The following is a 26224-nucleotide window of genomic DNA, read 5'->3' on the forward strand; positions in this document are numbered from 1 at the left end:
GTAATATAATCAGCCACATTTTACTTGCCAAAAAAAAAGAGAGTAAAAATTACGAGCTAAACCTGTTTAGGAGAACAGGAAGTTGTTTCGAAAATGGGGATCAGTTTGACCTCAAACAGAATTTCAGCCCAAACTGGTAATGTCATAAGCGGACATTTCAAAATTTCCAAATCATAGGGGCAACATAAACTATGAGATGTCTGTTTAGGAGAAACAGGGAGTTGTTTCAAATATGGGAATCAATTTGGCATCAAACAGAATTTCTGCCTGAACTGGTAATCTCAAAGGGCACTTAAAATTTCCAAACCAAAGGGTTGACAGGGGATGTTCAATAATAACTTTTCCCTTAACTCGTCTGGGTTCCTTAAGTAGTTTAAGGTTTTGTTACACAATGCCATTTTCATAGTGTGCATTGTAGGGAAGGGTATAGCTGCCTTTCAACCACTTGAAGGTATGCTTCATCATCTCGTTTTATCTAAACTGAAATATTTTGGTTATGAAGGAAAAATCTGGGCTTAAGTTTGTACATGTTTGATTTTAGGAAATGTATTTACTATATGTACTCTATGGTCGTTTTATGCATGTCACGATCACAGAATATGTCACTGGACTAACTGGTTCTTTATTGCATGTGAAACAGGAGCTGTCTTTGCAGTATGCCTCCTCATAAATAGCAGGTTAATACTGTAGCTTCATTATAGTATCATGAATCAATTACCAGTGTTCATGAAGCTCAATAATTTTCCTGTGGATATTTATTGGTCTGTTGCAGTTTTTGGCTCTCAAGCATCATAACGCTTGTGCTTGCAATGATTGTGATAGATATGCTGGTAAGATATCTATTCTCTTTCATGCATATTCAAGTGAAATCTTCATCATGGAGACATGTTGCCATACAAAACAACATACATTGTGATCGTATATCCATGCATCAACCATTTAAACAAAAAGAATTGTTCTGCAAACATATGCTGATTGTTGATGATTCTGCCATATGTATTTTCAGACACTAATGATGCCTTGGACTATTATCTGCAGGGCTTTATGTCAATAATGAATGTGCAGTTGAATGCAATCTCTGTTGTGAATCTGGTCATGGCTACAGGCATTGCTGTGGAGTTCTGTGTTCATCTGACACATACTTTTTCAGTAAGTGTCAAACTTGTTGAACTAGGAATTAGTCTTAAATTGGAACGTAGCTTACTCTTCTTAGTCTGGTTGGTTGACTTTTCATCATCACGAATATTGCAGATCTTGTCAGGTGATAAATCAGAAAGAGCTGCAAAAGCTTTGGCAACGATAGGAGCTTCTGTTTTCAGGTTCTACTAATGGTTTATTTGAAAAATTGGCTGGTTGCTTTTTGCAGACTTTGGTTTTGACAGACTATATGGTTGTCTCTGATTGTTCAGTGGGATAACTATTACAAAGCTTATTGGTGTTTTGGTCCTTTTCTTTTCTCGGTCAGAAATTTTCGAGGTACGTATATATTTTCTAAAGCCTGTTTAGAGATTTCAACAGAAAGGTATGGGAATCAGCTTTGCAAAAATTGTGAATATATTACATGTATGGGTAGACAGTTGGGGATTACTTCACACAAACTTCTAGATAATTTTGTTGCAAAGAAATTAGTCGAAAGGAGGACATGCAATAACAAAGGGGAGGAGAGAGCAGAGTGCAAAGCTAACAAGAAAAGTACTAGATTACATGGAGGACATCAAAGACGAGGAAAGAGAGGATACTAAGAAGACAGGAATGCAAGGCACCTGTCGGAAGAGGCTGTTTTTGATATATTACGTTCATAAGTGCAGCATAAGATACTGACAGGCCTTCTACAAATTTTAGGTGTACTATTTTCGAATGTACCTGGCTCTTGTACTTTTAGGGTTCCTACATGGACTCGTCTTTCTACCGGTGAGTTTACATAATGCCTTTCTTTTTTTCCTCCTCTCTCTAGCTGAACCACGATAGTATATGCATATAATATCTTGTATGCATGCACCCTACCTGTGCAATGTAGCTACTTGTGGGAGCAATGTGCAGGCAACATGACACATGGTCCGCTACGATAAGCCAGTCTTTGCTTGATGTTCCCCCAGTTCCCTCTATTTGCAAGGTTCTCTATGACAAGTCAAATTTTTCTTGATGTTTAGCCTTTGTGGTGCCACTAGCTCCCTTCCCCCGGCATGTCAATGTTGCTTGATGTTCACCCTTTGTCATGCTGCTAGGTCTCTGATAAGTCAAATTTGGCTCGATGTTGACTCTTTGTCATTCTCTCTCTCTCTCTCTCTCTCTCTCTCTCTCTCTCTCTCTCTCTGTGCATGGTTGTGTGCATCTGATCCAATGATCTTGAATATATATCATTTTGTTAATTCTTCTATTGTTTTTACTTTCAGGTATTTCTAAGTATGTTTGGCCCACCTTCATTAGTCTCACACTCTATGGATGATGAAAATATAATGGTCGATAACCATTCAAGTACACTTGGTATGGGGGTATTAAAATCAGATTTGGATATCAGCTCAATCGAAGTAAAGAATGAAGCTGATTTAAGTTGAAAGTATGATTCTCTAATGTACAGGTTAGGGCCTCTTCAGAGGCATACATACATGTACCATATGTTTTCGTGCAGCCTTTAAAATGGAAGGCTCCTAGAGCTAGTGTAAATATTACCAATCTCTCAAAATGTTCAGAAGACATTCAAAGCAGCAGGCTATTTATGAAGAATTCCTCAAAATTCATCAATTTCTCAGAATCTTCAGAAGACACAAGGCAGCAAGCTAGAGTAGACTGTAGAAGTCATCAATTTACCAAAATGTGTAAAGAATGTCAGTCAAGGCATTTATGCCCCTCACAGTGAATTCCTGCATAGACATCTGTAATATACTTGTTCACACAGAATTGCCTGTATCATGTTCTCATCTCCCTGAAAAAGGCACCTGCAAGCATATTCACAACAGGAGTCATTATCTCTTCAAACAGTGGTGGCAAGTCAGGCAAGAAGGAATGCTGGGTATGGCACAAAATGAACTCACCAAGAGCAAGAGCAAGGCAAGAGTCAAAAGGTTGCAAGGAACATCATGGGTTTTCGTATCACTTGCAGGGAATATCGCCTGAGCCTGCTCCACAAGCATTAATTATTATGCCAGAACATATATGATTTTAATATATGTATTTTATATTGAAAGTGGTTGCTCCTTCAATATCTACAATTTAGGTTCTTTTTAGTCATTTGCCTGGATTTTGGTGCGTTGAAAGATCTGTTTTACAAGATGGTGAGATAGAGTGTGCATGTGTGTCTATTTAATAGTATAGGATTTTAGTATGCGGTAGCAAGGAATGGTAGCTTTTTAGGTGCTTGTCAAAATCATCAACTTTGCTAATTTTAGTAAAATGATGTCATGAGCTACTTGGAACACAATGCAATGGAAGCAAAAGAGCTCATTTGGATCTCTCCTTTTGTTGAGCTGTAAAGTGCTTGATTGGTGCGAGTTTGCTACCATATGTCTGCATGTGCCTGCCAATGCGCTTGGACTTACACCTTCCTTTCTTGGTAAGGATGGATCTCCATGTGATTGGAAAATTTCTGATGCTGATCACAAAAAGGGATCAAAAGCTTGTTTTTGAATCTATGAAATTCTCCACGGAGCAAAGCAAATGTTATCACAAGACTGTAATTTGAGTAGAAATCTTGGAAATAAAGTTTTGCACACTTTGCAAAACTATCAAGCGTTTAACAATTGTTGAAAGCATTAATGTTAGTAACACCATCTGATCAAAGGCTAAGTTTACTTATAAGAGTGGACTTCCTAGTAGAAGGCATGCACATAAGAGAGCTTTGAACAACCAAGCATACTAATCACATGATGAGACTAGCATGATAAAAACTAATGTTTGCACTTGGGTTATAGGTGATATTGCTTGATTTTAGTGTCTAATATTTGTGAATTAGCTAATTTATTATAGAGTATTAAAATTGGGATTCTAGATATGCCCAATATGAACATTTTGAAAGATGTTTTGATTCACTTTGGAAAAATCTTAGAAAATGTACGAAGAATGTTCTAAGGGTGCACATTTGTGGTACATCTTTTGGTACTCAGTGTCAAATCTCTTCCATATATTTGTGGGGTCCAATGAGATTTAATATAGATTTTAGTTTGGAATAGGTGGAGATGTTATAATGATCCTTAATGGGTAGTTGTCCCCCTTTAGATCATGTAATAGAGTACTTGGAGCTAATCATAATGTGTTATAAAAGTGTAGGTAATAAGGATTGTTCTCTCCAAGGCCTAATAAGACCAGATATTTACAAGGGGAGATTGGATAAGAATCATTGGGGTGAGAGTTTAAGACAAATCTTGGGTTTAAGTGCTTTTGGTGTTACCATGTAAATAAGATATGGGTTGTATGGCGTCATAATGAGTCTCAAGCTAGTATTGTGGTTAGACCATGCCTATGGATTCATGGCTTTGTTTCTGTGTGTTGCTTGATTGTATCCTTCACCTATTAGTTTAGAAGCATGAAATCTTCTTCAAGGATAAGAGCGTTTAATGGAACTAGTGAAACATTATCTACAATGGATATGAATCATTGGCATGTGCGATGACTTTTTTGGACTTCAAAAAAAGTAAAGGTTTTGGGGCCCATAGGAATTATTATGCTCCAAAGTGATTAAATGCAATGTTTTTTAGTAACTTGATTATTGTTTTAATAAATAGGAAAATAAGTTATTTACATAAATAGGCCAAGTGCCTCAAAACTTTGCCTTATCGGCTAAAACAAATTATCTTCTAGGCTCTATTCAATAGCCTAAAGGCCACCTTAAAAGTATGCCCTTTTTTCCTCATTTTAAAAATAACTAAGCTAACTTGCCTACTGGCATTATACATCTATTACATGATTTTTCATGTTCTTTTTTCATCAAAACCTTATGTTATTGCATACATGTTTCATCAGTAATGCCCAAATAACATTCCACAACTTCAATGATTCCTCATCTAGTCTTCCTTGGTCTTTGAAAATAGTAGGCCTCATCTTGATCGTCTCATTAAGCCTTGCTTTCTTGAAATACTCCAAGCTTTTCCATATAGATGTTGCCTACCTATAGGACCAAAAGAGTGCTTCATAGTTTCTCTTTGGGTAGGGTAAAACACACAATTAGAATTCATTTCTATCATCCTTGGCACCTTACCTTTTGTTGGTAGCTTTCTTATGGCAATTTTCCATGACATTGAATTTAGAGCTTTCCTCGGTGTCGGTCTCCAAACTCTTATTGTCCTCATTCTCTAGATGTTAACATTTGTATGTGGGTAATGCCTTTTCCACTTTCCATGTGTCTTCATAAATAGATTTACTTTCTTTCCTTGAAAATCTATCCTTGTCCTCATCTTAATTGCAAGTTTTATCATGTGATTCTCTTATGACCTCCAAACCTTGATTGAACCAATCTTAAGAGGATAGAGGCCATCCTTCCCATACATTGCTTCCTTCAACCAGTCCCACTCCTTCAGCACCAATTGAAATCTATTAGCAATTGTTTGGGTCGAGTAGACTTTATGCAGATTTGAATCCCAAACATCTGTTGAACTCAGCACACCTTTCCTAGCAATCTATGCTACTAACTTCATATTTGATTTAATGGGGGCTTGTTTGTCTCTAAAGGCCAATGGAAAGGTCCACCAGCATTGTAGAAGCATTGACTCTCCTTTTCTTTGCTCCTTACTCCACTTAAGGTCTTTGATAACCTCTTTCCACCACATGGTCAGTCTCTTGACCATATCATATCCCTTGAAGGATTGCTTAGCCATCATGATATGAAATTTGTCCTCCCAAGTCAACATCTCCCAACTCTTCCCCTCTAATTTTGACCTAAGCATGATTGATTTGAATATGATAGTCTATGGGTCTTAGGCCTGGAGTCTAAGTCATAATTTAAAGGCTAGCCTCCTTGCCCTATCCCAAATCTTCTCCATTCCCAATCCTTTATTAAGAATGGATTGGGTGATTGTATTCCAATTTATAGCATGCCATTTCTTTTCACCCCCAAAGTCCCAACAAAAGGTATAATAAGTGTTTACTTATTACATTGTGACTTGGTGAAGGGGGTAATAGCAATTGAGAACATGATTGTCAGGATCACCATATTGTTTAGAACCAGAAAGGGGTAGTTTTGCGTATTTGGCAATCTTCTACTGCAATTTCGCTAATATCCATCCCATCTTCTACACCCTTGAGACAATAGTCTAATTGGGGCTCTCAAGTATTCGAGCACTTGTCTTGGTTCGACTACTTTGAAACCTAGATTTTAGATCCATTCATGTGCTTCCCCAAGGCCCAAGAACAACATTTTAGACTTGGGTTTGCTTACCACCATACCTAACACTTGAGAGTAATCATCGATGACTTGCAAAAGCTCATCCACATTCTCTTTTTCATCATTGACTATACTTGACTTGTCATTTGCCAAAAATTGGGTACACGTTTGTGATCCATTTGACAATGGCAAGGCCTTCAGTGTCTCAGTCTCTAGCGTATGTTGCAAGGCCTTCAGCAGTGTTGGTCTACTGCAATTGCAAACAATAAAGAAGCAAGAGGATAGCCTTGCCTCACCAACCTTCTAAGGTGAGAAGAGTGACATGTAGCCATTAAGACCAAATCTAGTAGTGGTACTCTAGAATAGCATGGGCACCATTTTGCAGAACCTATCCCCAAACCCGATTTCCCCATTACAAGTAGGAAATCCCATCTAAGCCTATCATAGGCTTTGTCAAGTTCCATGTTAATTGATACATAGTTACCCCCAATCTCTATTGCATGTTGAATAGCTAGCATGATTTTAAGAATAGTGTCTTACATCTTTCTCCCAAACACAAAGCCATATTGTGCTTTGTGTAACACCCTTCCAAAGGAGAAACTTCACTCTCAGTGCGAATGATTTAGCCATTATCTTATATGTCACATTCAAAATAGTGAAAGGCCTCCATTGAGAAGGTTTAGTTCTCACCACTCCTTTAGGCAAGAGCTTGATACTCCTCAAACTAATTGCTAGTGGAATCTCTCCTCTTCTCATGCGTGCGTCGGAAAAATTGGTTAGATCCCCACCACAAGTGTCCCATAAAGCTTGATAGACCTCCATTGGGATCCCGTCAAGCCTTGGTGATTTTCCTCTCTTCATCATCTTCACTACATATTGTAGTTCATCCTCCAAGTAGGGCCTAGCAAGTCAATATTGACTCTTAACAACTTTTCCAAGATGTGCTAGGAAGGAATTGAGCTTCTCTTCGTAATTGCAATCATGTGTAGGGCCCTTCCCTACAATGTTAGATAGATGGTGCACAAAGACCCTAGTGATAGACACATCATCATTACATCTTGCCCTAGTCTCATCTTCAATTACCAATATGAATTCCTTACTTTGTTTAAGTTGAAGGGGTTTAAAGTACCACCAATGTTGGTGCATCTCTCTAAATGTAATATGAACCTCTCAATTGCATATACATAAATGCAACTCTCTTCCCTTCCTTCATCTTAATAAAATCCTTAGTACTTTGTAAGAGCCAAACAAGATGCTGATCATTAGGGAAAACACTAACCTATAAGCTCTACTCTTGACAATTGCATCAAAATCTCTTTCCTTCATCTTAATAAAATCCTTAGTACTTTGTAAGAGCCAAACAAGATGCTGGTCATTAGGAAAACACTAAGGCCAACCTATATCATCTTTGCCCAATCCTTACTTAGCCTGTGCACAAATTTCTTATCTTGCGGAAAGGGAGAGTTGAACATAAATTGGGGAGGCCCCCCAACACAATCTTCTTCCATGGGTCATGTATGTCTTAAATCATCTTTGCCCAATCCTTACTCAGCTTGTTGACAAATTTCTTATCCTACAGAAAGGAAGAGTTGAACATAAATTGGGGTGGCCCCCCAACACAACCATGAGTACTTATAAGCCTAAACTTGATTTGAATCGGATTATAGTCTAAGTCCATGACATCAACCACAACCTTGAGAGATGGCTGAGGTACAATCCACCACCCCTCTTGATAAGCATAGCCTCAATCCAGCCTTCAATCCATTCTTACTACTCTCCAGGATATGTCCTTATGCTTATTATGCCAAGTGAAAGCCCCTACATCACTTTCTTCACATGTGGGCAAGATCCAATAAATCATGTTGTCAATACAACTCATTCCATCTATCCCTTCACCAATCATGGTGTCCCTTTTGTGCGACCGGTCAATTTGAGAGGTTGTCATATTCCAATCCCCCCACTAGGAGGGCATCTTCATGCTAGCTTTTTCCCATAGATTTAATAATAGAGCAAACTACATGTGCTCTATTGTGCAAGTGGCCTCCCTAATTTGTGTGACATGGATAGAGAAGTCCTATAATGAAATAAGTGTTAAATTGAAGGCCCAATAATTCATTAAAAAGAGGAAAGTATTAGTTTCCCAAGTGCTCATCTTGTCAAAGCCACTTTTGAAAAAAGTTTTAACCATACATCATACAAAAGAGGTGGTGCTTCAAATTTTTGGTTCAATATATGAACATACATTTGACAAGCTGCATCCTTCAACTTCTCAATTTTACAAAGCTTATTAATTCAACATAAAGTGCATCATTTTTATTTAGTACCATAGCTTAGCATAGCCCTAGATCACAATGTTAACAAACATGGTATTAAACCTATGGTTTACTATGGTTAGCCATGGTTGACATAGATTTTTTTTTTAGTGTTTTATGTGAGCTTATTAGGGCTAGGCTCATACATTAGATTACTTAATCAAGTTGAGCTCTTGGGGGAAATTATGCATCGATTTCTTTATGATTTGTTAACTTCTTAACTCAATTATTGTCAAAATTTCCCATATGGATAAATGGAGTACCCACTGAAGGCCTAGTGTCATGCCCACACTCTAGAGACTCTTTATCACAAACTAAATATCTTTTTCTATGTTCACACTCTAGAAACTCTTATCACTTTTGCTCTATTATTCATTCTTCCAAATCAAATCTCTACACAATATCATTTTGTATGTACACATTCTAGAAACTCTTATCGCTCTATCACTTTTTTTGCTCTATTATTCATAGATTTCTTCCAAATCAAATCTCTACACTTAATACCTTTTTTGTAGACATTGTTTGTGTTCCCCAAAAAGAGATCTAAGAACTCAATATAGAGGCAAAAGGAGGGCCATTGGCTATACTAATTGAGCTAAGGAGAGATATGCATCCCCTTACCAAAAGAGCCCATAATGACTCCTTCAAGGGTGTGACCTATCTTAAATGTTGCCTTCCTTCAAGTGATGGAAAGGAGTTAAAGATCCCTTCAAGATCCCCTTAAGCTTGGGACCTATCTTAATTGTTCATTTCCTTCAAGTGATGGATAGAAGCAAATAAAGACTGTAGTAGCCAACTACAAAAGGATAAGAGGAGAGAATAAATCATATGTTTTCTTAGAGCTGTTTTTAAAGAAAACAAAGACTCACACATTGGATACCCACAAGGGGATCTGCCTCCCCTCCAAACATTAGCTAAGCAAGCCAACAAGAGCCACATTTGCATTTTTCTTATGCACAGGTAGAATACCTCACAAGATAAAAGAACAATAGAGCTCATACTTTAACTAATTGTAACCTACTATCCAAGTCAAGAGTGTGAAGTAGCAACTATAAAGAAAGAAGGTTTGGTTGTCCCACTAGGGTAAGGGGGACTAGTATAGTGGCATACAACTTGGCCCCCTTTGATCTCAACAATCAAGTGAATGGGTGAAATTTTTCATTGCACAGGCCCTTCATTTGGTATCTTTGACTTTCAAAAAAAACAAGAGCTACCAAATGCACCTCTATGTGAAGGTTGAAGATCTTCAATGGATTTTAGATCATTAGATAATGCTTGTTGAAGCAAGGCAAAGGCTAGTAAAGAGACATGATGTGTAGTAATTCATGGTTGGAGAGAGTGCTCGTGATCTCCACTAATTAGGCCATATGCTTTTTCTGCTTTGACAAGCTTGGTTTGAAAATTTGGGCAGAAGGGTGAATCAATACATGGGACCATCACGTAATTGGTCCCCTTACCCTAGTGCCTCAACACTTGAAATAAGTTTATGACTTAGGATGTTCTTCTTCCCTTGTGGATGTTATATCATTGACTAGTTGGCTAGTTGAGTGGTACATGTTGAGAGCTACTTGATAAAGTGTCTATGTTGTCAATGTTGGAACCAATATCCAATGGTTGTTACTACTAAACCAACATAGACATATATATCCAAAACATCTAAAGTAGATGATCAAATGTAAGCTTATTTTCTGAAGAGTATCGAGTATTGAAGAAGGAAAAAATGAAGAGGAATATATGCACACATGGAATCCTTCTAAATTTTCCATGGCTATCAATGGTGTGAAGGGTAAGTGGGTTTAAGCTAGCAAAGTGTGTGTGTCTTTTGGTTGAGTTCAATTCCCAACAAGGACATCTTGATCTTGATTTGCCTCACTTGTATAGGGCGTCTTGCCACCTTATTAAGTTAATTGTATTCAAAAAAGAAAATATGCCATGCCTACCCATGTAAGTTATTGCTCAATGCTAGAACAACAAATAGAAGAAAGGGGCCAATAAAGTGTCACATAATGATCCCAAAGCTTACGGAAAGCTAAGGTTTGATGTAAAATGGATTGCAAAGTTTTTAAAAAAACCTTCAAAATATAAAGAAGTTTTAAACCCTTGAACTATATAAATATTAATTTGATTTAAAAATCTCTCCAAAATTTTGAGCTAAAGGTTTTTGTATGTGCTACCAATGTGTTTTTTTGGAACACTAAAAAATCCCAAATGAATGAAGCATTCAACCAGGAAAAGAAATCTAGCTAAAACTGAAATTGACATAGAATAACAAAAGAACTATTGCACCAAGACATCTTGCCATGTATTAATGATGAGAGTTCCAGAAATACATGACAGCCATGGCTGATGCTTCATCTAGCAAGAAGGAAGCCAACAAGAAAAAAATGAATAGCCAATTTAGTGAATAAACCAAAAGATGTCTTCTCTTAGCCTCTTGCCTTCTTTATCCTAACTCCTCATCTCCAAAGTTAAGGGTACATTTACATAGGCAAGGGTTGAATTTACAAGGGCTGGAAATTACAAGATATGGAATTAGCATGATTCCAAAGTGCAAAAGTATCAAGGTATTTTCTTTTATGACAAACCATCCCGTTTTGTCCTCAAAACCAAGGATAAATGGAAAATATCCAAACCAAGGATGATAGTAATCATGTCCATGTAGCTCCGATATGATAGGAAAGCACTTTCCATATAAGAGAGACCTTGATGTATACCAAACTGTGAGTAAACTAGTTGTTGTCCAAACATGGCTAATTTACAAAAACTGTCGTAACTTTTGATAGAATGGTTCAAATGACACATTTGAGGTATAGAAATGAAGTATACAATCCCTAGGATCACCTCATAACGTCAAAATCAAATTTTGATAAAATCAGGACAATTTTGTTGCTAGCAGTAATATCTCATAGCAAGCTGTCCCTGCACAGTCTATCATGTATCATCCTACAATAACCAAGGAAAAACATTCACATAAGTGGATGGTTGCCAAGAAGATTCCTCTATAGGTAAGCTCTTCCACTTAATGAGGTACTCAGTAAAAGTATGATTTCTGAGTACTTTTTCTCTCTTTCCAATAATACTTTCAGGTTCATATATGATAAGTCCTGCTTCATCCATTGGTGGCAACTCTTCCAATACCTGCACTTCAAGTCCAACATACGTCTTAAGCTGTGAAACATGAAATACATCATGTATTCTAGTGGAAGAAGGTAGTTGAAGCTTATAAGCCAGCTCTCCAACTTTGTCCACTATCAAATATGGTCCATAAAATATGTGAGCAAGCTTATTGTTCCCACCCTTCAATGAAGCGTAGTGTGTCTTGGGCACTTTAAGAAACACCCAATCTCCAACTTTGAAGTCCAAATGTCTTCTCTTCTCATTAGAATAGGCTTTCATTACTTCTTGTGCTTTCCTTATGCTGTCCTTGCATTGTCTCATGAGCGTCTCCATCCTTTCCAACTCTTCCTTTGCTTGGGAGTTGACATCTTCATGAAACAAAATTGATGGGATTTGGACTTTGTACCCATAAAGTGCTTCAAATGGGGACATACCTATGCTCATGTGATACGTGTTGTTATAGCAAAATTCAGCAAGGTGGATTCAACGATCCCATAAAGCTTATGTGTCATGACAATAATGCCTAAGGTACACTTTCACCTAATGATTGACTCTCTCCATTTGCCCATCGGTTTGGGTATGATAGGTTGTACTAGGAGTGAGAAAAGTACCTATAGAAGAGAATAGACTTTTCCAAAAGTTGCCCATGAATTTTTTATCTCTATCCGATACTATTCTCATTGGTATACCATGTAGCTTGAACACACTTTCCATAAATTGCTCAGCCACTTGCCTTGCTGAATATTGTATTTTGGTTGGAATAAAGTGGGATGATTTAGTCAATCTATCAACAACCACATAGATACTATTCCATCCATGACTAGTAGTAGGTAATCCCGTTATAAAGTCCATGGAAATATCGGTCCATTTGCCCGTAGGAATAGGTAAAGGCTGAAGGAGTCCGGCTAGTAATAGAGTGGAGTCCTTATTTTGTTGGGACTCTAAACACTTGGATACATGCTCCTTAACGTCCTTTCATAAACCCTTTCAATAAAAACTTTTATGGACCTTGTCAAAGGTCTTGAAAAGACCCAAATGTCCAGCTACCATTGGTGATGAGTGCATCTCATGGAGCACTTTCAGCTTGAATTTACTGTTAGAAACCAAGTACACTTTACCCTTAAATCATAAGTGTCCATTATGCACTTTGAAATTTGGAAATTCTTCATCATGTCCTTGCTGTAATTTCTGTAAAATCTGGACAGCATGCTCATCTAGCACATATTATTCTTGGATGTCGTTTATCCAATCCTTATAAATTGTAGACACTGTAGATAAACTGCATGTCCACATTCTAGATAATGCATCAGCCACAACGTTATCCTTTCCAGCCATGTATGCTATTTCAAAATCATATGACTGCAAGGTAGCCAGCCATCTCTTTTGCTTGGGAGAAAGGTTGGGCTGTGAGAGAAAATACCTCAACACCCTATGATTGCTTTTGACTTTAAAATGTGTTCCATAGAGATAATGATGCCATTTCTTGATTGCATGTAGAATAGCAAGCATCTCTTGCTCGTACACATGCATCTCCCTCTCTTTATCATCAAATTTTCTGCTCTTAAATGCAATGACACTATGCTCTTGAACCAAAACAGCCCCTAAACCTCTACCACTAGCATTCGCGTAGGTGGTAAAAGTCTTGGAAAAATCAGGGCAAACTAGTATTGGTGCTGAAACAAGCGATTGCTTCAGCTCATTAAAGCTCTTGTCGGCAATTTCGTCCCAAAAGAAGGCCTCTTTTTTAAGCTGATCGGTAAGAGGAGCTGCAACATGAGCATAATTCTTCATAAACCTACAGTAAAAAGATGATAATCCAAGAAAACCTCTTAAAGAAGTAGCAGTAGTTGGGGTAGGCGATTCTTTGACGCATTGCACCTTCTTAGGATCCACATTGATTCCATCTTCTCCCACTATATGACGCAAGTATTCAACTTCCTTTGTCATGAATGAACACTTAGTTGTCTTGGCAAATAGTTTGTGCTTCCTCAATATATTGAAGACTTCTTTTACATGCTGTAAATGGTCCTCTTTGCTCTTGCTATAGATCAAAATGTCATCAAAGAACACCAAAACTATCTGAAATAGCAAGGGCTGAAGTATCTTATTCATAAGAGATTGGAATGTGGCTGGAGCATTGGATAAACCAAAAGGCATAACCATGAATTGATAGAGGCCTCTTTCCGTCCTAAAGGCTGTTTAAAACTCATCCCCTTCCTTCATGCGTATTTGATGATACCCTGATCGCAAGTCAATCTTGGAGAACACCTTAGCATCCTTCAATTCATCTAGGAGGTCATCTATTCTAAGTATTGGATACCTATTCTTGATAATGACCTTGTTAAGATCGCGGTAGTTGATATACATGTGAAAAGAGCCATCTTTCTTCTTTACAAGAAGGACCGGAGAGGCAAAAGGCAATTGGCTTGCCTTGATGAGACCCATTTCTAATAGCTCTTTCACTCGGCACTCTACCTCTTCCCTTTCCACCTTGGAGAGGCGATATGGTGGTTTTTTAATAGGCTTGGTGTTGGACAGCAAGTCTATAGGATGATCCACTTCTCTTTTGGGAGGAAGAGAAGTGGGTGCCTAAAAAATGTCATCATAATCCTTCAACAACTTGCAAAGACATGGATCTATGTCATTGGTAGGAGGAGAGGGCTGATCCTCATCAATCTTCGAAAGAAGAATAGTGAACATACATACCTTTGCATTTATCTCTTTTTTAATCTTCTTGGGGCTAATCACCTCTATTTTCTTCTTCTCAACACCATGTAGAATTACTTGTTGTTCACATAATTGAAATTCCATTTCCAGCTTGTTAAGATCCATAGTAAATCTGCCCAAAGATTTTAACCAATTGCAGCCAAGTATAATGTCAATGGGACCCATTTCTAATGCGATCAAACTCACTGATGTAGTGCACAATGGAGATAGAGTAATAGGAACATTTGGACAGCATTGATTACTATTTTCAAAATCTCCATTTGCCACTTGGATTTTGAGGGAAGAAGGCATATCATGTGTGCTCAATTTCAACCCATTGAGTGATTTGGAATTAATAAAGCTATGTTTGCTGCTCGTATCAATGAGTATGTGAGCGGTCCTTCCATTGATTTGACCTTTAAGGCGCAGGTTATTGTCCCCTCTTGAACCACTCCATGCATCATTTGATATAGAACATAGCGAGGAATGTAAATCAGTCCAAGAATCATCCATGTAATGACCGCCCGGATCAAAAGGAAAGCCATCCCATTGGGTCATAAAACTCGTCATGGATACTCTCTTCATTTTCATGCATCTCTTCTTGAGTAGTAGAGCCTTCAAGTTGTGCTAGACTTCCCTCAATAGGTTTAGCATCAGAATCATCTTCAAAAATCATACTAACCTTCAAATTCTTAGCCTTACACTTGGACTTATGGTCGGGTGACCATTTCTCCCTGCACTTGAAACATAGTCCTTTGGCATACATTTCTTTGAGCTTGTCATTAGACACATGCTTGCCTTGGATAGGGACTAAAGTTTTGGCACTAATATCAGTCCTTTTTCCATCAAACTTATTTTCAGCATTAGATCTGAAATTGTTGCCCTGCTTTGTTCTATAAACAGTGGGAAAAGTTGGAATCTTGCTATAGGTATTGCTCTGAACATTTATTGGCTTCCCACCATGTTGAAAATCAGTCCTTACATGCCCATACTGGCTTGATGTCTTTGGGGACTGTGTAAGCTGAAAAAAATGCCATGTTTTTGGCTGGAAACTCTTGTATTTCTACCCATAATGCTCAGCCAATTGAATGGCAGCTTGCAAAGATGTAGGCTTCATGGCTCCAACTTTGGATGATAAAGTAGCCTCCAAACCAAATATATACTTGTTCAATTTGGCACTATCGGAGACTCCATGAACATACATTGAGAGGTTTAAAAACTGATTTGAATACGCTCTAACCGAGAGACCACGTTGCTCAAGGGCGTACCATTTCTTTTCCAAACGCTCTTTGTCAATGGGAGAGACGAAGACTTCAATCATAGCATTCTTTAGTGCTTCCTAAGATAAGAAGTCATGCCCAATTCTTGTCACATATCTCCACCAAGTATGTGCATAGCCTTCTAAATGAAGGGGTGCAAACTTCACTTTGGCATTTTGGGCCTTGGATAAAGGGAAAATTACATCTCCAATTTGTCAAACCACTCCTCCAACTCCATGGGTGAAGGATTCTGTCCTTTGAAATTCGAGATGACAATTTTCTCTTTATACTCTCTCTCATATTGAGGTGGCTGCCCATTGTGGTGCTGCTATCCATTATGGTGTTGCTATCCAAAAATGTTACCAAATGAGCCTTGCCTAGGGAATTCATTATTCCAAGTTCCTTATGCAAATGGGGTTTGTTGTCCATACTGCATACCATAACCTTGTGGCTGGAAATAGTGTTCTTGAGGCTGAAAATGAGTGTTACCCATATTGGAAGGTTGTCCATGGTACCATTGATGTTGTCCATGCATAGGAGTATTAAATGGTGGTTGCTGTCCATTGTTTTGTTGAGGCCAACAATGATTGGATAAAGGGCTTGGCTTATTAGGCTGAACTTATGAGGATTGTGTTGTTGCTATCCATAGGAGTTTGGGGCTGAATTCACATGCTCTTGTTCATGCCCACCAATATTTAGTTGAGGATAGAATTGTTTATAAAATGGATTGCAATCGTGGATGTCCTCCTCATGCATAGAGCTTGTTTGAACTCTATTGTGTGGATCTTGCCCATGTGGCTGAGAATAGGCCTTTTATTGATGGGGCTGAGGCTGTAATGAAGTGGGCTGTATAAAATCTTTAGCCTTTGATGATTCCCCAATCTCAAATTGTCCTACCACCTTTGGAGTAGAGGGTTTGGGTTGCTCTTTAGCCAAAGGAGGGTTTGGAACATTGGGACCATCTATAGGCAACATCTTTTCACTAAAGATAGCCACTAACTTGTCAATACCCATCCTCATACCATCAAAGCCTAATTTCATCTCTTTAATATCATTTGAGAGTTGTTGTAGGCTGTTAGAGTTCATGGAAGCATGGGACATCTCAACTCCATTCATTGGTTGATTGATAGGAGAATGAGTGGAACTTACATCAACCTCTTCATTCTCATAATGCCTATGGCATATAGCTTCATGTTCATGTTCATGTTGGTATTCTCTCAACTTTTCATTGCAGATCTCCAAAATAGGATCCTTTTTCTTATTCCTTGCCATGAGTAGCTTCCTGTCCTATATATACAGTAGAAGAAAAACTCAAATATCTTGAGTTTTGGTGCTCCAAATAACAAGCTCTTTAGCTCTTCTTGAAGCTTGAGAAGTCCCCTTTCTAACACAAACTATCAAGAGTTGAAAGTAGTTGAGTACAAAAAATTCTGTAAACAGTTTATTGTAGCTATCTGGAAATTCTTGCAACATGTGAATGCTATCTGCCAAAGCTGAAAATACCCTTTGCAATAACCAAAATGGTTGAATAATCCATTGTAGAATGTAAGATTAATGGGACCCTGTTTGTATACTCTATCCCAAAACCTCAACACTGATCCAATATCAAAATACCAAGCTGAAAACTAAATTCTTGTTCCCTTGAGTGACACCTGCACCTGAACTTTAAATGCGTGGGATCCGATACTTGAGGGGTGTGCAAATTTCCCTCTCAAGCTGGTTTGTGCTCCCCTTTAGGGTCCTTGTTAGTAGGGGAGGGTCACCTCTCTTTTGTCCTACCAACTCACTCGGCATCCACTTTTCCTCGTGGGTATATACATGGTAGTTCAATGCTAAGCTCTAAAAATCAGCATGAAATGCATGGAATGAAAAGAATTTGATTGCCTCTTTTATGATATGCAAGAACTTGAATGGAATAGGCTGAAATTGAAATGGGGATAGGTAAGGGATAAACTCAGCAGTGACTCACTTACCATTGGCTAAAATTTTGCTCATGTCAATGAAACAAAAGAGTAAACAATTCAATATCAGGGTTAGGTAAATGAAATGAGAATTTGAGGCACTTGGAACTAATTATTTCAGTGAATAAGAGTGATTATGCAATGATCAATCACTGAAATAGCTCTATGGATTTCCCATGAAATACATCTGATAAAATGGATGGGATTCTTTATCATTTTAATCCCTCTTTCATCAATTGGACTTATCTCAGCAATATGATTTAAAGAGAGATTAAAAATGATTAGAGTACCTCTTAAGCTTGTAGGAGAAGAGTGTTGTTGTTGATGAAGGAACCTCTCACTAATAGAACTTGACTTCAGCCAAGTAGAGCTTGACTTTAGCTTCTATTAATCCAAGAAATCCCCATTTTAGCTTTCCAATGCTAATATACAGCTTCTTGATCAAGAATCTTTATGAAGAGTGCTCCCATGATCCATTGGTCCCAAAATTTGATGAAGAAGATTTCAATAAAGATGCCACTTGAGCTGAAGATGTTGATTACTCTTCATCATATGAAGTAGGCTTCAAAGAAACTTCAAATTTTGAAAGAGAATCCAATAATTCCCTTCCTTCAATTGACATTGGATGCCCCTTCCTTGAATCCTTCAAGAATCTACTCCATTCTTCCACAATGGTGGAAAATCCAAGCAATGTTGGTACTATCCTTTGAGTAGAGGCTTCAGGAAATGAAATTGACCAAAAGCCCCATGATCTTGATAAGAAATTTGAGAAAATAAGCTTGATGTCCAAAACTTTCAATAACAAGGTTCCATGGGAGAGAGGAAAGTCCACAATAGAGAGAAATCATACCATAGAGGCTTCAAGAAATGAAATCGACCAAAAGCCCCATGATCTTGATAAGAAATCTGAGAAAATAAGCTTGTTGTCCAAAACTTTCAATAACAAGGTTCCATGGGAGAGAGGAGAGTCCACAATAGAGAGAAATCATACCATATCTTGAAGGAGATCACTTGCTATTGGTACTTGAGCATTATTCATGAATGATTTGAGCTCCATAGCTCATCATTTGGAAGAAATAGGCAAGAAGCTGCTGCTGGCACAATTCACGCTGCTGCTGTCCACGTGTTGGAGAGAGGAAGAAGAAGGCTAATGGAGACAACTAACCATTCTGCTTGAAGCTCATGAGGTGGGGAAGAAGGCTATGGAGTCCTTTTGCATGATAGAAGTCACGGCAAGAGATCTTGCTCAACCATTGGCCACAGATTCTTGAGGGAAGCTTGAAGTGAAAGGGAAGAAACCCCTGTTCTTCAAAAGTAACTCAAGTTTGAACCAAACTAAGTCTTGTAACCTTCATTTTGTCCAACTTACCCCAATTTTTGGTCCAAAACTTGGTCACGAGTTACCAAATTGGTTGGAGCCCGCCATTGTCCACTGGTTCATACCAAGAACCTCCATCTTAGTCACGATTATGGAAGAACTAACTCTCATGACTGAATTTTAACTACAGTTTTCACTCCCTAGTCACTGCAACTAAATCTATTGCATGAAAATGACTTTTGACAGGATCTAAGCTAATGCTCTGATATCAATGTAATGAAGCATTCAACCAGGAAAAGAAATCTAGCTAAAACTGAAATTGACATAAAATAACAAAAGAACTATTGCACCAAGACATCTTGCCATGTATTAATGATGAGAGTTCCAGAAATACATGATAGCCATGGCTGATGCTTCATTTAGCAAGAAGGAAGCTAACAAGAAAAAAATGAACAGCCAATTTAGTGAATGAACCAAAAGTTGTCTTCCCTTAGCCTCTTGCCTTCTTTATCCTAACTCCTCATCTCGAAAGTTAAGGGCTGAATTTACAAGGGCTGGATATTACAAGATATGGAATTAGCATGATTCCAAAGTGCAAAAGTATCAAGGTATTTTCTTTTATAACACCAAATATATCTTGATAAAATAAGGTGAGTTACATATTTAAAAATCTAATCATCTAATTGTGTAAGTGATACTGTATTCATTAAAAGAAATTAGAGAATTTTAATATTTTTATAAAGTAGAGTCATTATAAATGAAGAGTTTACAAAAAAAAGTGACAATGAGGGGCCAATCGAATAACACTTGTGGTGGATGCATTACTTCAAGGTTTTACAAAATCCATAATGTAAAGAATTTATATGGATCAAGTATTTCACTTATGTTAAGCTTATATATATTGGATAAAATTTGGGTGTCACAGCTTTACGTGGTTAAAAAAGATGCATCTTCTATGCAAAAGTATCACTAAATTTTGTGTGTGCGTGTGTGTGTGTGTTGGGGGGGGGGGGGGGGGGGGGGGGGGTTGACATTTGGTGGGGTGTCACCTTATTAGCCCCTTCACTATAAGAAGCAAGCAAAAAAGAAAGAGGTTACTAGGAGCTCCTACAGCCACAAGAACATTCTCTCTTTTTTTCGATGCTGGTCATTCAAACTATTTTTATTTTTTAACAAAGGGATTGAAGTCAAAACCTCATTAAGAAGCTTTTAAGTTAAGGGATATGAGCATATTATGAAGGTGAAATTATATTTGTGGCAAAGGATTTATAAAGTTTGAAGCTGATATTGTAAATAACCTCATAGCACAAATGATGTAGCCAATGTGGTATCATGCAATTTTTTACCTAGTTTGAAACCCACTTAGGGAGTGTGTGCGAGAAGTGAGCTTTTGGAGTGAGCTTTTTTTAGAAACCTCATATTTTTATTCCACGTAGTCCACTTGGTCCTCTTATTCTTGTGGGCATAAATCAAGCCCACTATTATTCCTCCAATGCCACCACCACCACATCTTACTCTCTCCCTTTTCATCAGTACCCAAGAGCACCACCAACACTTATTAGTCTCTTTCTTTCCCCCTTTTAACTACCTCAAGTACTAATCTCTCTCTCTCTCTCTCTCTCTCTCTCTCTCTCTCTCATCAAGGGTTTCACATTCGAGTGGTTGGGTGGAAAGAGTGAGACAACCCTCTAGAAAATACTAAGAGCATATGCTAAAAAATGGGAGTGGAGGACCCCTCCAAGATGGAAAATGCATGGCATGTAGGGAAGGATCTAGAAAAGCATCAGCCCCTTATCATCAAATCTATTGATTTGGAGTCATAATGAGCCTTTCTCTCCAAAAGAAAGGCTCTCAAATGAGAAAAAGTATAACTTGAGGATGATCTCACGCCCACCTAGGTAGCCCACTGCAGGGAGTGCATTCCACAGATTATGGAGGCTTGCAAAATGGGCAAATGGGTGGGACATAGAGATGGGTGCATCATTATCATAGATAGGTACCAATGATGGGGCATAGGTAGCTTGCGAGACATACCTAAATTTCACAATGTGGAACTATAATGGATCCATGAGGATGGATGCATGGCTATTCCAAGAGACCTTCACCAATAGGGGCATCCTCCTATATATACAAAGATACACCAGAGCTTGGGCATACACTTACCAGAGGTGAGAGGATATAGATGGGAGATGACATGTCTCCTTCTTAGAGCTTGATCGTGAGGGGGGACCATAGACTTTGGAGGAGTAGCTATGATGTATAGCGAGGAGCTATAGCACATGATATATGTCATACGGAGATATGAGGAGGCTTGCTTCATGTGGATCCAGACACATTTAGATCACCCCAGTGATATATACATGGTAGTGTACTACTTTTCCCCTCGGGGGGGGGGGGGGGTCACTCATGAATATATGTATATATAACGTGAGTTCAAAATAAGGGGTTTTTAAAACACCATTTTTATACATTTTTTACATACAGAAGGGTGTCATATAAAGGGGCTACTTATAGATTGAATAGAAAAGGGATGTGTTTTATTCAAGAAAAATTCACAGATTAGGAAATTTATAAATAGGCCATGAATGCACGTTATATAGAGAATATACTTATAGTTAACCCCCCGAGCTTTTCCCCAACACATTCTCCATATGCACCGTAAGGGGGAGAGTCACCATATCTATGATTATATGAAGACATTATGCATTATTCCAACATTAGGAATATCGTGTTGGTAGGAACTTCAATGCTTGCACATCATAGAGAGAGGTTCCCTTCTTCAAGAGTGAGGACCACATGACAAAGAGATAGCACCATAGGAGATAGGGATCCGTTGGACATCAAAAGACATAGCTAAGTTCATTGATTATGGTGACCACCTCATAACCTTGGGAGGCACACATGAATTATCCATCCTTAACATCTTGGCTAGATGGCCTAGATCATACGCTCTCACATGCTTTCCACATCAGCATGAATCTAGACATACAAGAGTAGCCCCCCTCTAGAGGATCTATACAGAGACTAAGAGCAAGCATGGTGGACTATCTCCTAGGGCCCTTATCCTATCGAGGAGGTGGGAGTGAGAAAAGGAGAGAGGGATTGTATTGCTTATGATTACAATAAGTAACCGATGCTTCCCAACTATGTGCTTTTGTTAGAACGCTTCAATAGCTCATAGGAAATAGAAGAGGGCAAAGGTTGTGTATGAAAAAAAGTGTGGCTTAAGCTGTAGAGGGATCTCATGCTCAACCGCCAAGACCCACAGACCACTTATTCCTTCAAGAGTTTCAAGTGAGCACCTATGGCTATCTCTCACCTAGCCGATGCACTTCGATCCTATCGGGGTGTAGTGAGCTTACCTTGATGCCCAAATGAGTTGCCTCCTCCTTCAAGCACTCTAGTAGCTCCACGATTCGTGATGCAGGCTCAAGCATCCTCAAGCCTCCTCCTCCAAGCTCCATCCTCCATAGCCATGTGCGAGACGAGAGAAGAGAAGAAGAAGAGAGGAGATGGTGGAGAGCTTCACCTTCAAGATCCCTCACCCTCACACACTCACTCCCTCCAAGCTCCATCCTCCATAGCTACGCGTGAGAACGAGAGAAGAGAAGAAGAAGAGAGGAGATGATGGAGAGCTTCACCTTCAAGATCCCTCACCCTCACACACTCATTCCCTCACTCTCACACACTCCCTCCCTCAAGCACTCACAAGCACGTAAAGAGAAGAGAAGGAGAGAAGAAGATGAGTCCACTTTTGCCACACGCCCAAGAATGAGCTCTCATTCACTTTTTGGAGTTTATATACATGCCCTAAAATTCCTTGGGTACCCACCCCTTTTTTACATGACCATCCATTATGGCAAGGTTCTCTTTTCCATTTCCATTCTACTTGCCCTATTCTTTAGCCTATGCCTGCCTACCTTTTACATTTTGCATGGGAGGGAGCCTGGCGCTCTTTTACAATAGTTTTTAGAATGCCTTGCATTTAAAAATGCAATTTTTACCTTTGACTTGATTTTTAAGGCCGCCCTTGCGCCTTGCTTGTTCTCAGTTCTACTTTTTTCATTGCATCCGTATTTTACTTCTTTTTTTTCCATCTCGAGCTGGGGTTAACATTACCCCCCTCCTAGATGAGTGCCAGTCCCACGGCACTTGTGGGTCTTTGGTGATGAGGGCTTGGTTCTTGAAAGGGTGGTTGTCTAGTTGTTGATGGGGCCTTGTGTGGATTATTGATGGTTGAGAGGCTTGGCAATGATTGCATTGTTGGAGGCCGACGGTATGTCGAGTGGATGGTGGGGCCTACGATATTAGTGGTTTGCATCATCTGGTGTTATCTAAAAAGAGAAGAAGTGTGCTACCTAGGGGGAGTGTCTACCTTACCATGTGGTGCATTGTGCTCGTGCTAGTGGAACTAGGAGCTAGGTCTTTGCAAGCCTGGGTGTTGTCCCACACTTAAGGACCTAGTTTATACGTAAGGGAGGTGTGGTGTGTGTAGCTTAGGGTGATAGGTCTACGAGTGTTACCTCCCTATGTATGTCCTACCCTTGATGTGCTCTAAGTGTGAAGTGGGGAATCAAAATTAGGCTAGGGGATTAGGGATGGAGCCAGCAAAATGAAACCACCGAACGCACCTAACTTGAGAACCCCTAGGTGCAATGACTATGGACTATGTAGGGTAAAATACTTTTCGTTGTGATTTCTTCTCTTTTTATATTTGTTTTCTTATTTATTTATTTCTCTCTTTTCTTTTCTTCTCTTTCTTTTTTTTTTCTTTCTTTTTCTTTTTCTTTCAGATTTGACAGATGATTTTTCATGCCGAGAAGTGCTTAAAATAGCCAAAAATTACGAATATCAGGGGAAAAATAGACTTCGTCGAAGGCAACGGTGGCAATCAGTACGATTTTAAGCAGCAAGTCCCTAAAGCGCTAGTGCTAATTTTCATGGAAAATCAAATGATGGCGAATGGCCGAGCTAGAGTTTTCCTAGATGTAAAACGACGTCAGGAATCCAATGCAAGTCTCAGATCTCAATTCCGAGGTCGTTTGATCCCCCATTTAATCCCCGCGAGGTTCGGGGTTGTGAAGGGCTATTGGATCTGGAAGTCGAGAAGAGCATGATGGGGCCCAGCTTTGTAGATTTCGATGCCATGGAACCACCCGTCTAGACGGATCTCGAATTCGATGTCGTTTGCCTCTTCAAAAGCGAAAAAACCACTTGTCGAAAGTGTGAAAGCAAAAGGTATGAACTAGATAATTGGGGTTTTTAGCTTAAGCTCTAATAGAGAGCTTAAAAGAAGCTCACGATATGAAACGTTTTGGGGGGGGGGGGGGGGGGGGGGGGGGGAGGCATCAGTTTTTTGCGCCCCATTTTTCCCCCATTTTTTATAGATTTTTTGATCAGTGGAGGCAGGAGGAATCCTCTTGGCCTTGAGATGCTTCTATCCTTTGCCCTCCATCGCCATAAACAGATCAAGGAATGATGCACTGGGAAAAGAGATAAAAAACCAGTATTTCTCTCTCCTCCCTCTCTCTCTCCTGCACAGAGGCAATTCATGTGTAAGAAATCAAGAAGAAGAGGGGCTGAAGGATGCTTGTCCGGCTGTGATCGGATTCCTTCAAGATAAAGAGGAGGATGAGGAAAGAGGTTCAGCACTGAAGAATGGTTACTGATTGGTCTGTGGACTGCCCAGAATAATTATTAAACAACCCGCAACACGCAAGACATGCGGTATGCTCCAATTTTATGAAGAAATTTGCTTGTTTTTGTTGTTTCATGGTCCAAATGTTGTTTATATGAGATGAATTTTTGTTTGAACCTTGTTTTTTGAGGGTTGTAACTACAAAAATGCAAAATCCATAATGATTTAGAGCCGGTATTAATTCTTTAAAACCCACAAAATGTTATTTTTAATAGAAATTAGTGGTTTTTTTCGGTTTTGAGTTGGAAAAAAGGGGTGAAAATGGGATAAACTCAGAGAAAATATTAAGTTTCAGTCAAAATAATAAGTCACCACAAATAAATCAGAAAATACCTATTTTCCATGAATAATAAATAGAAAAAATAGTAAAAAATAGGAAAAATTGAGATTTTCGTGCTCAAAAAAATGGTAAAATAAGATTTATGTGCGTGAATGTTTGGTGAGGTTAAAGCATGAGGTCAAGTCTCAGTTTGGCCTCGTCCTTTGTGTTATAGTACGTGTTTATTATTTTTTTACATACAAAAATGATACAAAACAACCATTTACACATATGCAACGTAGCAACACCTAAACGGTGAGGGGGGGATGAAGTTTGTGCGACGATCTAATTGCTGAAAAGATACAAATTCTGATTTTCCTCTTTGTGCATAGCATTTAGGGATCATTCCATAATTAAATATAGGTGACTAGTAGCACGGAAGTTCCGGTGCTAGTCCCTAAAGCAGCGGAGCATATGTAATGCTTAGTTAAAATTCATGAAAGGGCTATTTTTCGCACCTCACATGGCTGTTTTTTTAATTATAAAATGGTTGTGCACAATCGTCATACACCTTGCATCAAGCATGTCACGTGGTATCTCCTGGAATGCATTGCAATTGATTGATAAACTTTGACTAACGTTGAGAGGATAGAAAACCTAAGTCATAGGTTAGACGGGCACTTCTATTGTTGGGGAAAGTTTTGTGAGACAAATCAAAATCTCCTGGAACGTTGAATTATGAAAGAGTGGAGTTTGTGCGAATGTTATATGTGTTAGCGATGCATCTTGGGGCCAATCCCTGAGGTGTAGGAGAGTCGCAGTGGAGCCGCGGCAATGAGCCGAGAGGTTCTTCCCTATGTGTGTATTACGAGGCATTATGCCTATATGTAATGGGATCTCCCTCTGAGGAGAAGGGAAAGTGAACGTTGGACTATATATTGGATACAAACGCAAAATCGTCATAAGCATTTAGTGCAAAGTGAGTTTTAGACGCTCCTGGCCCGCAAGGCCGTGTGGTGGGGTTGTCTGTCGTATGCATGAGGTTCGACTAGTGCCATAGCCAGTGCCATCCCATTTTAGGTCCCATCAATGGCGCGTCTATCGGAAGCCACCAACAAGTGGTGGTACTGGAATCTAGGGTTTTTAGGGACCAAATAGTTGGTTTATGTCCTCTGGCAAGGACCGTCAAGCCGAAATACAAAAAGCAGAATGTGCTGAGAGGGCTAGACAGCGGTAGAAGATTGTAAGACGCTATTCTCCTCAAAGGAGCAGCCCGTTATG

General features: G+C 39.0%; 1 protein-coding gene across 5 annotated transcripts in view; it reads left to right on the top strand.

Moving 5' to 3' along the window:
* The window catches only part of LOC148019801 (uncharacterized), a 113437-nt gene extending 110253 nt beyond the window's left edge, over positions 1 to 3184 (top strand). For 4 of the 5 annotated variants that reach the window (XM_087699974.1, XM_087699975.1, XM_087699976.1 and 1 more), the window contains 7 exons: positions 641 to 677; positions 773 to 830; positions 1039 to 1149; positions 1252 to 1319; positions 1410 to 1476; positions 1843 to 1911; positions 2394 to 3184. In XM_087699974.1, coding sequence (XP_087556100.1) covers positions 641 to 677; positions 773 to 830; positions 1039 to 1149; positions 1252 to 1319; positions 1410 to 1476; positions 1843 to 1911; positions 2394 to 2555 — 572 coding nt within the window. In that variant the 3' untranslated portion in view covers positions 2556 to 3184. The remainder of the gene's footprint in view (positions 1 to 640; positions 678 to 772; positions 831 to 1038; positions 1150 to 1251; positions 1320 to 1409; positions 1477 to 1842; positions 1912 to 2393) is intronic. The other variant, XM_087699978.1, reaches the window with a different exon arrangement.
* The last annotated feature ends 23040 nt before the right edge of the window (positions 3185 to 26224 follow it).

The sequence above is a fragment of the Lygodium microphyllum genome, chromosome 19, assembly GCF_053477565.2.
Source record: "Lygodium microphyllum isolate KBCC chromosome 19, Lygodium_microphyllum_v1.1.10, whole genome shotgun sequence".
Classification (NCBI taxonomy): Eukaryota; Viridiplantae; Streptophyta; class Polypodiopsida; order Schizaeales; family Lygodiaceae; genus Lygodium; species Lygodium microphyllum.